Source organism: Somniosus microcephalus, chromosome 7 (assembly GCF_052327205.1).
Source record: "Somniosus microcephalus isolate GS21.2 chromosome 7, FLI_Smic_1.0, whole genome shotgun sequence".
In the NCBI taxonomy this organism is placed as follows: domain Eukaryota; kingdom Metazoa; phylum Chordata; class Chondrichthyes; order Squaliformes; family Somniosidae; genus Somniosus; species Somniosus microcephalus.
Window position 1 is genome coordinate 190,703,453 of NC_140993.1, and position 14,069 is coordinate 190,717,521.

Genomic DNA, 14,069 nt, shown 5'->3' on the forward strand with positions numbered 1-14,069 from the left:
TGGCAAGGGCTGTCTGGCATAGCCTCACCTCTCTGTTTCTGAACACAGAGATAAAAAGAGAGACAGAAACACTCACTGACAGTTAGGTTTTTAGAACAGAAAGCTGGCTCCGGAGTCTTTTGTCACACTCAGAAGATTAGAATGCAGGAGGCTAATTAGAAGTTACTGGCCTAGAAATTCGGTGGGCTGCGCCACCAGTTAGCGCCTAAAGAGGGCACTCAGTGGCTTTAGCGCCACTGGCCGCGCCTCCCGTGATATTTAGCTGGGGCGCTAATGGTGGCGTTAAACTGTTGCGCTGCGCCGCCTCCGATGACGTCATCGGTGTGCGCAGCACCCCGCTACCGCCCCGATCACGATATTTGGCAGCGACTGCCTCTGTAGCACCGTTCGCAAATGGCGCCCGGTTCACGGGGCCTTCCTGTGGCGGCAGTGGCGCAAATTAAGGTGGCGGTGCGGGGCGGCCATTTTTTTCAGCGGCCGCCTGCCAGCACCTCCGTCCCCGGCCTCCTGATTGCCCCCCGCGACATTGCCGGCTATTTTCCGAGAGCCCGGCACTTCTCCTCGGTGCTGGGCTCTTTTGCCGGCACTCGCAATCTCTGATCGCGCTGGTGCAGGCCCCTCCCCCTTAAGAATGGGAGGAAGGCCTGCAGTACCACAGCGCGCTGTGCCACAGCGTGTGGCGCTGCGGCACGTTGCGCTGCGATATTCAGTTTCAGCGCCCTAAGAGGGACGCGGAGCGCCTCGAGCCTCGCCCCGTGTCCCTCTTGGGGCGCTCAAGCTGAATTTCCGGCGGTCGCTACTGCTCCAAATGCTGCGCTAAATCCGGCGCCCAGGCGAGCTTGGCGCCCCGTTTGCGGCTCCATCCAATTTCTCCCCCATTTTGTTTAATTCATGCAAGGCAACCCACTAATGTAGGGTCATGTAGTGGCTCCATTAATTCATATGATTAAGTGAAGATACATTGCACTGACTGAATGAAGTAAGTCCAATCACTTGCTATGAAATAAAGCAGCTTAATGATTCAAATATGGCCTCGTCTTACTCAGTTCTTTCTACATCTACCTTCAAAAAGATTAAGAGATATGGAGGAACATATGAAAGACAATAATATCCAGCCCAGATCACAAGGAGGTACCATCATTACGCCCCCAGTTACATTATTGTATATGTAGATATTGGGCAGTACGGCACACCCCGAAACATAAGGTGATCAGACCGCTTACGGGAGTTACCAGCACTGCAGTATCCAAGAGGTTATCGAAGGTAAGACCCCAATCTTGTAGAATACCATAAGCTAACATAACTGAAACCTAAATAGTGCCTGATTGCAAAGTATTAAAGTATTATTAAAAAACTGTTAAAGAAGTGTGCTGCTTATTTTTAGCATTATTTTGCAATAGTGATTCTAATTATTAATATTTCAATATCATGAATCAAAGTACAAGAATAACCAATAATAATCTGTTAATTTGACACTAAGAAACATGCATTCTCTTCAAAAGGAGGTTATTGATCAGACAGACTCACATGAACAATTCTTAAGCAGGGTCATTTTTTATTGATGTTTTGACGACGACTGACACAATTAATCCCAAACACTTCTGTACCTGGCAAGTTGCAATTTTTATCTTTATTAGAACTCCATTAGTGTGGAGCAAACACCTTGTTATTTTAGTAATAACAGAAAATGCTGGAAACACTCAGCAGGTCAGGCAGCATCCGTGGAGAGAGAAACAGAGTTAATGTTTCAGATCTGTGACCCTTCGTCAGAACTGGAAAAAGTTGGAGCTGCAACAGGTTTTAAACAGGTGCAGAGGCAGGGAAAGGGGGAGGGGAGGAAAGAACAAACGGGACGGTCTGTGATAGGGCGGAAGGCAGGAGTGGTTAAATGTTGCCTTGGGGATGGCAGAATCATCAACAGCTGCCACCTGAAAAACAGGGGCAGGGGTTATAGTCTGAAATTGTTGAACTCAATGTTGAGTCCAGAAGGCTATAAAGTGCCTAATCGAAAGATGAGATGCTGTTCCTCGAGCTTACGTTGAGCTACATTGGAACAGTGTAAGAGGCCGAGGACAGAGCAGTCAGAGTGGGAGTGGAGCGGAGAATTAAAGTGACAGGTGACTGGAAGCTCGGGGTCACGTTTACGGACTGAACAGAGGTGTTCCGCAAAGTGGTCACCCAATCTGCGTTTGGTTTCCCCAATGTAGAGGAGACCACATTGTGAGCAGCGAATACAGTATACCAAATTGCAAGAAGTACAAGTAAATCGCTGTTTCACTTGGAAGGGGTGTTTGGGGCCCTGGACAGTGGGAAGGGAGGAGGTAAAAGGGCAGGTGTTGCATCTCCTGCGCTTGCACGGGAAGGTACTGTGGGAAGGGGAGGAGCTGTTGGGGGAGATTGAGAAGTGGACCAGTGTGTTGCGGAGGGAGCAGTCCCTTTGGAATGCTGAAAGGGGAGGGGAGGGGAAGATGCGTTTGGTGGTGGGATCACGCTGGAGGTGTTGGAAATGGCGGAGGATGATCCGTTGAATGTGGAGGCTGGTGGGGTGAAAGGTGAGCACAAGGGTAACCTTAACGTGGTTCTGGGAGAGAGGGGATGGGGTGAGAGCAGAAGTGCGGGAAATGGAACGGACACGGTCAAGGGCCATGTCAACCATGGTAGAGGGGAATCCTCGGTTGAGGAAAAAGGAAGACATATTGGAAGCACTAGGTGGCGTTGTTGGAACAGATGCGGCGGCGGCAGAGAAACTGGGAGAATGGAATAGAGTCCTTACAGGAAGCGGGGTGGGAGGAAGTGTAGTCCAGGTAGCTGTGGGAGTCAGTGGGCTTATTGTGGATGTTTGTCGATAGCCTATCCCCAGAAATGGAGACAGAGAAGTCGAGGAAGGGAAGGGAAGAGTCAGAGATGAATCATGTGAAGGTGAGGGTAGGGTGGAAATTGGAAGTAAAGTGAATGAAATTTTCTCGTTCAGGGTGAGAGCAGGAAACACCAATACAGTTATCAATGTACCGGAAAAAGAGGTAAGGAAGGCGACCTGAGTAGGACTGGAACAAAGAATGTTCCACATATCCCACAAAAAGGCAGGCATAACTGGGGCCCATGCGGGTACCCATAGTAACACCTTTAATTTTGGAGGAAGTGAGTGGAGTCAAAGAAGAAGTTGTTCAATGTGAGAACAAGTTCAGCCAGTCGGAGGAGGGTGGTGGTGGATGGGGACTGGTTGGGCCTGGAACACTTTCCTTATAAGTCAATGAACCAACTATTTCCTTTTCAATGCATCATTTGTGTTCCTCACTGTTCAAACTCAATTCAAAATGAAAAATCATAAATGTTTAATGAAGATTTCAAAATCATTCTGGTTAGTGGCCATAAGGCATAATTGATTAAATATTTTGAAAAAGTTACTTCTCTACTACCAACAGCAATTAATCCAGTTATATGACTACTTACATTGTTAAACTGAATGAGATGATGTCCAAGAGAAAAGAAAAGATTATTCTATGACCTGAAATGTCAAAAATATGCTAAATGCATAAACCATCAAAAAGAATAATGGCAGCCTGTCTAAAATATTTCTGTCTAGCTGAATTACAGAAAAATATGATGCTGGTATATTAAATCAGCAAGAACTGCTCTACTAGTCATCATTTTTAATTTTATCATGCAGGCATTTAATTAATGACTCCACTGATCTTCGCTACTGCACAATGCACATATTATACATATTTTGTTAACTGAAATTCCCTCCATTTTGCTTTAAATAGTTCTCCGCCTGATTCAGTGCTCCCACATGCTAATCAATTCCACCTGACCAAGAGAGTGGATATGGTGGCCTAGAAATTCATTGACGCCACTTTTGGGGCGCTAAAGTGGGGCGTCCGCTAAAGTTTGCGGCCGCCGCCAAATCTAGGCCACTTCTCCGATATTCATTAGCTTCGCCCTACTAGTTCGGGCGAGCGCTAAAACTGCTGTTGGACGCCTCTCTTTGGGCGCTAAGCCGGAGGTGGTGATCGATAGCGCCGAGGCCGGGCGCAGCGCAGGTGCGGCCATCTCGTGACTGACAGCAGACACCCTGGCGCCGGCCAGCTCTTAAGGGGGAAGGGTCGACTGTGTCTGCTGCCACGCCCTGGATAGTGGAGCCCTCCAGCTAGGCCTGAACACTGCTGCTGGACCCAAATAGCGCCTGAAGACATGGAGAAGGCCCGTGAACGTGCGCAGCGCTTCTCAGAGTGTGATCTGAGTGTGCTGCTTGCTGCTGTGGAGAAGAGGCGCCATGTTTTGTACCCGGACAATGGCAAGAAGGCGGCGGTCCGCGTCTACAGGAGAGCCTGGAGGCATGTCGCCAGCAAGCTGTCAGCCAACAGCGATGTCCCCAGGACCGGTGCCCAATGCCGCAAAAAGTTAAATGACCTCACACGCATTGTCAGGGTGAGTACCCTTTCCAATGACCTCCTCATCCTTGCATGTGCACCTCACATTATGGGCAAAGGGACCTGAAAGCTCTAATGGCCAGCCTTCATCCAACAGCTATGGCACAGGCATGAGCATCAATTGCACATTCTGCACTGAACACACTGGCCAAGCTATTCCACCATGGGAGGCAGTGCACACCAGATCATGGCGACACACTGGCCAGGCTATTCCACCATGGGAGGCAGTGCACACAAGATCACGGCGACACACTGTACTTAGAGGCCGTCCTTTCTCTTGCAGGCCAAGCTGGCGAATAATCGCAAGAGCCGGACTGCGACCGGGGGAGGACGACCCCATATCCAGCCACTCACCGACCTGCAACATCGCGTGGAGCGCCTCATGGGCGGCCGGGTGATTGGGCCCGTTGCATGTGGAGATGCCGACCCTGTTCTGGGAAGCAATGGTAAGGACATCACCTTTTGCACCTCTCTCGTCCCACTTGCGCATCAGATCTACATCCTTTGCCACTGTCCGACCAATGTGCTGAATGCCACCACTCATGCATCCCGCACTGACGCCCTCTCCTCACTCTAAAGCTACTCTTGTGCCTTCCTGCTTTCAGATGGTCAAGAGGAGGTCCCTCAACTTGCCAGTGACAGACCCTCCGAGGAGGAGCAGGAGGAGGATCAAGAGGAAGGCGGCCCATCAGGGGAACCCTCAGTCGCGGCCACCCAGGCCAATGTAGGGGACACGTCTTCCCTGGAGGGCAGCGTGGCGGAAGTGTCGAAGGGGAGGGGAGCTCCTGGGACCTGCGTGCTGCAGAAAGGCGGGAGGGGGTGGAAGCTCGGCGGCCTTCTCCCCAGAGGGGGGATGCGTCGGAGGGGAGTCCAATTGCTGGGCCCAGCGGCCTCCAGCAATGCAGGAAGGGTCGGTCAGCTCGGCGGCCTTCTCCCCAGAGGGAGAGTCCGGCCTCCAGTCAGGAGATGCTCTTCGCCGAGGAGATGGAACGCCTCGAAGACTTGTCCGCGGACTCAGAGCGCCGGCACACGGAGCTCATGGCGGCAGTGGCACAGTTGCCTGAGTCCATCGATTCCCTCTCTCGGAGTGTGGCCGAGTTCGGGCCCTTAGAGGCCACCAGTCGGGCGGAATACCGGGCAGATCTTTCAGCGACTGGCCAGGTGATTAGTGGTGCCGTCCAGTCACTGGCTGCTCTGCTGCGGTCAGTGAACAGGTCAACACGGGCACTCACTGCTTCCACACTCGCTGTGTCAGCCAGGCATCGCCAGGGCACCCGGCGCGCTGCAGCAGCACATCGGTCTGTCCCTCGGCAGATTGGTGCGCATGCTGCAGTGCTGGCCCGGGCGAGTGCCAGTGTCTCAGGCGACCAGCGAGCGCCTGCCATCCGCCAGCTTGCCGCCATTCCTCCAGCCGCCACTGCCACTCCCCCAGTGGAGCTGCCAGGAGCTGCTGCAGCGACTGATGCTGGCCAGCCACAGCTGCAGCAATCAACAGCCGGCCGCTCGACGCCCAGACCTCGACTAGGCCGACCCCCAAGGGCATCTGCCGTCACGACATGTGCCCCTCAGGAGCCTGCCCCCAGCCTTGCAGCAGCCAATGGCCTTACTTTGAGGCGGAGCAGCAGGGCGGGCAGGGGCCACCCAAAGATGGCCAAGGCATCACCCTAGCGGGCCAAATAGTCGAATGTGTGGCCATTTGTGTTTGTTTCTTGAGGCCGAGAATTGGATGTTTGTTTTTTGAAGGCCGATGATGTGATGTTTGTTTTGGACGAAGGCCGAGAATGACGGCCATTTTAGTTGCCCTATTTTGTTAATCCTCCCCAGGTTGTGGGAGCGAGTAATGTGTTTGAGTGTTTTTTGGGGGTTTCCTCTGTTTTTGGTTTTCATGTGGGAAGGGCCCAGAGTTTGTACAATAAAGCATTTTATTTATTCACATTGTCCATGTTTGATCTTTGAAGTGTTTGTTGCCTTAACCGGCTGAGGGCTTGCGGAGCGGCTGCAATCATGTTCTTTCATTGGCACAAGCCATTCCCTGACAGGGGGCCTAGAAGTGACGTTCAATAAGCCGACGACGGGCGGCCCTTGGACCTTGTGCGTCCCTCCTGGGCTGGTACTCCTCGTCCTCGTCGTCCTCATGCTCCTCCTGCGGTGGTGGTCCAACGTCAGGTGGCAGTGCCTGAGTCCTGCGGATAGCCAGGTTGTGCAGCATGCAGCAAACGACGACGAATTGGGAGGCTCGATCCTGCGAATACTGGAGGGCTCCCCCGGAGCGGTCGAGACAGCGGAACCGTTGCTTGAGCACGCCGATTGTTTGTTCTATGAGGTTCCTCGTCGCTTGATGGCTCTCGTTGTATGCCTCTTCAGCAGGGGTCGTGGGCGCGCGGAGCGGGGTCATGAGCCAGGTACACAAAGGATAGCCTTTGTCCCCGATAAGCCATCCTCTTGGGGGAGGCTGTGCCTGGAACATGTCAGCCACAGTTGTCTGTCGCAGGATAAAGGCATCGTGGCTGCTGCCTGGAAAGCGGGCATTGACAGCTAGGATGCGCTGCCTGTGGTCACACACCAGCTGTACATTGAGGGAATGGTAGCCCTTCCGGTTGCGGTAATCCTCGGCATGCTCAAGAGGTGCCCGCAAAGCCACATGCGTGCAGTCAATGGCGCCCTGCACCATGGGGAAGCCCGCTATTCTTGCAAACCCCACTGCACGCTGCTGCTGCTTGTCCAGGGTCATGGGGAAGGAGATGAATTGATGTCTCCTTCTGAAAAGGGCTTCGGTCACCTGGCGGATGCAGCAATGCACGGCGAACTGGGAGATGTTAGCGATGTCCCCAGTAGCGGATTGGAAGGAGCCGGAGGCATAGAAGTTGAGAGCCACCGTCACCTTCACTGCCACCGACAGAGACGTCCTGCACATCAGCTGTGGCTGCAGATCTCTCTGAAGCAGCCGGCAGATGTCTGTAACCACCTCCCTTCGGAATCGCAGCCTCCTAACACACATCGCGGCAGACATGGTCAGATAGGAGGTCTGCTGGCGGTATACCCTGCGTGGGTAAGGCCTCAGTTGGCGACGCCTGTTGCCCCCTCTGCGTCTAGCCAGGGCTGCCACTCTCTCACGGCGTCTGTAAGCCCTTCTGGCATAAGGCTGAAATTCAGCGTTGCCACCCAATGCAGCCCCCATTATATGCTGGCAAACACTGAGTTCTGAATGAAGGCTAAGATAATTGGTAAGCTCTGGCCTGAGCCAAAAATACCTGTCCAAGTGTTGGTCCAAACCAGTAAACTCTCCTCCTTGGTCTCTGTCCAAAAAACCGTTGCACAAGAGTGAATGCTGCAAAATGGCTGGCCTTTATACTGCTGGGTAAGTGCCCTTTAATTAGCGCTCCCCCCGGCCCGGCTGGCCTGTGTACCGTTCCACTTCACAGTCGCTCGGGACGCCCGGCGCACAATGGGCCGGCGCGAGTGAAGTTCCGGTTTGGGGCGCACAAAGGGCGTTGCACTATTAAATGACGTCATGATCTGCGCGCGCAGCAGGGCGCGCGCTAAGACTTTGCGCCGGCGCTAAATGTGTCCTGAAGTTGGGGAGAGGCGCAGATCGCGCTGCGCCCGGGCGATAAGCGCCTAGCGCTCGAGATCTACTCCCCCTAAGGCGCTAACGGCTGGCGCGCCCAACTGAATTTCTAGGCCGGTACCTTTACGCAGGCTTCTGCCAGTACTAAGCTGTGATTGGCCAATAAGAGATGTCAGAGATTGCACCCTCCTTTTTTCATCCTGTGCATGAATAACCTCTCAGCTGTGCTCAGCACCTCTTCAGATGGCTAGGCTGAGATCAGTAATAAAACACAATGGTATAGCCCAGCATCCTACAGGGCACACAGGTGTGTGCAAGGGCCACAAATACACTGCACTATTGATCTGACGATGCTCATTTTGTTTTTTGCATGCTAAGTAAACTGTCTTTTCGTAACCAAGAAAATGTCTTGTTGGCTGCCTCATTTGCTGTTCAAGCTGTGCACTTATATGCACAAACAGCTAATGAATGCAATCACAGCTGTGGGACACAAAGTACACATTTCATTGCAGTATTACATAATTTATTTTTTAAAATAGCATCATACCACACTTCAATATTTATGACTTTTATTCCTTTCTGGCACCTGCAGCCTCTAATACCTTAATGAGAGAGTGTGACTATGTTTGGGCTTCAAACCTACATGTTTCAGTGACAACAGCTGGAATTTTAATCTGGAGGTGGGTAGGGAGCAGGGGGGTCTAGAAAGCGGTAGGGAAACCCAGGAGAATGGGTTTCCCACAGGCCGTGCCGAATTTAATGGTAGGGCCTGATTAATATTTCAAAGCTCGGATTCCCGCCCACAGCCAGCCAGATGGAGAGGCCAGCTGGCTGTTGGGCAAGTAAGTCTGCAGCACTAGGCCGCAGAGAGGAGGGAGGAATTGGGGGCGGGGTGAAGGGTGGTTGGGGACAGGAGGAGGATTGGGGCCGGAGGATCGACATCGGAGGAGGATCGGGGTGCAGTAGGAGACCGGAGGAGGATCGGGGGATGGTCGATCAACATGAGGCACGCCAGCCTCATTATAATATTTAAATGGGTGACCCACCTCCTGGGAGTGGGTTGGCTGCACACCCCCATCCCGCCTCCGTTAAAACTGGAAGTGGGTGGGTTGGAGGTGGGATTCAGTTTTTTAACTCTTTAACCTCCCACCCAACTGCTGTGAAGGAATAGCCATGATTCAGAGAAATACACAATACTATGAACAGAATTCTGATATTATTAATACAGAATATACTGGGTTTAAAAGACACAAGTCTCAGCAGACACAGGCTGTAAACAGAATACAGGCTTCTGAGAAAAGATCAGTTGACAACAAAGTTGTAAAGAAGCTTTGAAATGGGAATTAGTTAAATATACTAAAACAATGAAAGATTGAAGCAAACCATTAGTGCTTCCGAAAGGTCTACGGTTTGCAACGAACTCAATGAGAATGCCCAGTTTAAAGTGTGAAGAGCTAACACGTAAAACAGAAATACAAACATTACAAGAGACATGTGCCTTTGAAACATGACATCAAGTAAAGAAGCCTGCTGGTCAAATAGTTTTATGTTAAACTTGGAAAACAGGAACCATAAGATTAAATATGCAACCAATTAAGATAGCTAGAAAACAAGTAAACACATAGTTAAAGTGGTTTTGATTTACATATTGTAAATATACCAACAAGAGGGCTTTGAAAATATGACTTCAATAGAGACACCAAGCAATTGCATTGTGTTTGTATTAAACTTGGATCACCATGGAGTCGAAATGTCTGTTAAAAACCAGTAAAGCCAATAAAAGAATTGAATGAAAGCATTTTGTCGGAATGACATCAAACAGAAACCATAGCTGTCATTATTTTTATGATGGTTTTTGGAACACCTAAAGGTAGAGAAATAATTATGCATGCAATAGTTGAATTGATATTAGAATAGAAAGCATTCGAAAGAGGTATCAATAAAGACAATTGGCTGATATCAGTAGAGAACATCAAAGAAGAAACCACTGCCAAAAGGGTATAAAAATAGACCTTTTTTAACAGAAATCAGAACTCGCTGAACAGGCAAAGCGTTTCTCAACTCTTCAGAGGAATCTCTAAGTCTTTAACTATGAGTCTCGGGAAGTCAAAGTGATTGATTTTGGTGGATGTTCTGGATTTAGAAATTATTTTGGTGGATGTTCTGGATTTAGAAATAAGAAATAAGAAATGTAACGAAGTAAAGATTTGAGAATAAGGATCTCTGAGAAATAAGAAATGTAAGCTAATTGTATTTTGAATTGTTAATGTTGTGACTGATTCAACAGATGTTAACTGAATGTCGGCTCTCAAGTAAAACTATTTATTTTTAGAATAGTCTCAAAGAGAAATTCTGTATAGACTCGTGAACCCACATTTCTGTACACTCTTTTGTAAGGAGTTGCAGAATTCTGGGGGGTATTCCGGACCCTCATAATATCCGCAAGGTTACAGTCTAGTTCAACTTATTAAAAGTACTATCCGGAGGACGGTAACATCGTCAGTCGTTCCTTTCCTTTAGGGAGAGATAGCCTGAACCTTTAGACTCATTTAAGCATCTTATGGAATTCGGCTATCTCTAACTTAAGTTGAAGGTGAACGTCTGGGGAATACACCTGATCTGGGATAGCCCAAAAGGGCTAGGACTGTAATTATCCCTTCACAGCAACCCACCCGTTTTTTGGGGTTAAAATTCCCCCCCAACATATTTGTTGAGAAATTACGCCTCAACATTAAAGGGAAAGCTCTCATCAAATGTAAGAAACTTTGACTTTTTATTTCAGACTTCGGTGAAATAAACATCACTCTGCAGTTATGCGTTGTCTTTTTACTCTCTGTCCTAGTTTGCCTGCATTAAAATTGATTTCACTTGCTTGATTAAATATCAGAACTCTGATGCCCTGCAAAAGTTTATCCAGGTAATATGCTCCATCTATAAACTCCTATTTCAAAAATTATATTTTAAAATCCTGCAATACTCATTATGTGCAGCAAAACTGAACATTCTTTTCTTGTTCAGCCCACTGACATTAAGCATTTGCTTGTTACACATAAACTATGAATTGTTGCCCTCCTTCTACATTGCTCCAACAATACTAATGTTAGAAGTACACTGTTTTTTCAGTGTAGTGTTTCCTTTACCCCCCATGGCTTCTAGCTATGCAAACTTTCTGATGGAAATGTACTGTGCAGCTAGTGTTGAATGATAGTGCTCTGTCCAGAGAGCAACTGGCCACTAGGCTGAGACTGATCAAGCTAATTTTTAATCAGTAATTTGCCTTTACTGTCAGAGACAGAACACTTTCATTATCGAGACTAGATTCAGTCCCTGAGTCTGAACGCATACGATCAATGGTTTAACTCCTGTGTTACCTAAGTATATAAAGTACAGTACTATAAATGATAATTGCATAAGACTGATCACACTGTGTAAAGTTTCTAAATGGCTGTCATTTTGATGTCAAACAAATTGTTGATAGTAACTGTAATGGACAGCAGAAACACATTTATATACACAATTTGATGTCCATCAAAAATGTGATTGATAACTTTTAATTTTTTGTATGCATGTAGGATATTTTAGCATTAACATATAAACATATATGCTAGTTTTCTGGTTTATATGTCTCCATGATTGATAAACTTTGTAAATTGTTGTTGTCACACCAGTTAATCCCAAAACTATATGTTTCAGCCAAATATTTTGCATTTCATATATTTTACTTAAAAAGTCACAGGACTTTATCCTATAAACTGATAATCATTCAAAATAACCAAGTAAGCTTCTTACCAATGCACGATGGAAGGGGATAATCCCAGGCTCTTCTTTCTCCAGTCATACATTTCAGGATGCTACTTCCATGTAGCGTGTAACCTGGATTACAACCATAAGAAATAGTGCTGCCAGCAAAATGGCCCTGGTCACTGATTTTATATCCAAACTGAGGCACGCCAGGATCTTCACAGTGAGAGAGCTCAAAACCTGTGATGGGAGCACAGAACACAAGAACATAAGAAATAGGAGCAGGAGTAGGCCATCTGGCCCCTCGAGCCTGCTCCGCCATTCAATAAGATCATGGCTGATCTTCTACCTCATCTCCACTTTCCTGCACTATCCCCATATCCCTTGATTCCCTTAATATCCAAAAATCTATCGATCTCTGTCTTGAATATACTCAACGACTGAGCCTCCACTGCACTCTGGGATAGAGAATTCCAAAGATTCACCATCCTCTGAGTGAAGAAATGTCTCCTCATCTCAGTCCTAAATGGCCGACCCCTTATTCTGAGACTGTGACCCCTGGTTCTAGACTCCCAGCAAGGTGAAACATCCTCCCTGCATCTACCCTGTCAAGTCCTGTAAGAATTTTGTATGTTTCAATGAGATCACCTCTCATTCTTCTAAACTCTAGAGAATATAGGCCTAGTCTACTCAATCTGTCCTCATAGGACAATCCCCCCATCCCAGGAATCAGTCTGGTAAACCTTTGTTGCATTTCCTCTATGGCAAGTATATCCTTCCTTAGGTAAGGAGACCAAAACTGTACATATTACTCCAGGTGTGGTCTCACCATAGCCCTATATAATTGCAGTAAGACGTCTTTACTCTTATACTCAAATCCTCTTGTAATAAAGGCCCACATATCATTTGTTCTCTTAATTGCTTACTGTACCTGCATGTTAACTTTCAGTGATTCATGTACAAGGACACCCAGGTCCCTCTGAACACCAACATTTCCCAATCTCTCACCATTTAAAAAATACTCTGCTTTTCTATTTTTCCTACCAAAGTGAATAACTTCACATTTCTCCACATTATATTCCATTTCCCATGTTCTTGCCCACTCACTCAGCCTGTCTATTTCCCTTTGAAGCCTCTTTGCATCCTCCTCACAACTTACATTCCCACCCGGCTTTGTATCATCAGCAAACTTGGATATATTCAGAACAAACTGAATGACATCACAAATGGAAATGTCAGTGCATATAGCATCAAAATTAAGAGATGAGCCACTCGAAAAAGAAGACATTGATCCACTTGACCAAAAAATTAAATCAGAATGAATTTTCACCTAGAAAAGCAGAACTTCATAAATACTGCAGTGTCAATTTATTTACGAAGTAAGACACGCTCCTATACAATGTAAAATAGCTTAAGGAATTAAAGTCTGCTGAAATATTCTTTGTTCTTTTAATTAATTTAGTTATCCCCCATTGTTTCTTTAACTCTTTGTTCACCAAATTTTCCATTAAAAATTAGCGGATGTTTAAAAAATATTGGGGGAAAATTCGGTATCGCCCATTTTGGGACGCTAATATCGGCCAGGCGCAAATTTTAGCGCCCAGCGCAAATTATCACCGCCGACCGCGAAATTCATCTCCAGCGCCCCTGGAGGTGATTGGAGCGTTAATCAAGGGCTACACACCTCTCTTAGGGCGCTAACGTCTGGGAACGAGGCGCTACCTCAGCGAAGCTCAGGCAATGTCAATTACCTTGTACTCAGACAGACTGGCACCTTCCAGTTCTTAAAGGGGAGGGTCAATCTTGCTACACAGCCATACCTTGCTCATTGCAGCGTTTGACCTCGGCCTGTAAGCAGGTAGAAATCTTCAGCAAAAATTCATGATGGCTACTCAGAGGGCGAGGGAGAGAATTCGCTGGTTTAGCGACCAGGCATTGGTGGCTCTGGTTGGCGCTGTGGAACACCGACGGGCAGTGCTGTTTCCTGAGACTGGCAGGAGGCCATTGCCCCGGGAGTTTACAAGGGTGTGGCGGAAGGTTGCCCAGCATGTTTCATCCAGGAGCCTGGTGCAAAGGATGCATACGCAGTGCCGTAGGAAGTTCAATGACCTCACTCAGGTGGTTAGTGTGAGTACATGCTTGAAAAACATCTACAGCCCACCATCTCAACCTCACTCTGAGCACAGATGGTGTAAATTTCCAAATCCCCAACACCCACCCAACAACTATGCCCATCTAATAAAAGTCACATCCACATCTTGCAGACATTAACAGCTATTCAACTATGATAGGCACATCTGCCAAACACATGGCTGCACACTCACTCACAC

At 47.9% G+C, this 14,069-nt stretch overlaps 1 protein-coding gene across 1 annotated transcript in view; it reads right to left on the reverse strand.

Moving 5' to 3' along the window:
- The window catches only part of csmd3b (CUB and Sushi multiple domains 3b), a 1,929,854-nt gene that overhangs the window by 456,464 nt on the left and 1,459,321 nt on the right, over positions 1 to 14,069 (reverse strand). The window contains exon 22 of the mRNA XM_085993978.1: positions 11,788 to 11,979. Within this exon, the coding sequence (XP_085850104.1) occupies positions 11,788 to 11,979 (192 nt within the window). The remainder of the gene's footprint in view (positions 1 to 11,787; positions 11,980 to 14,069) is intronic.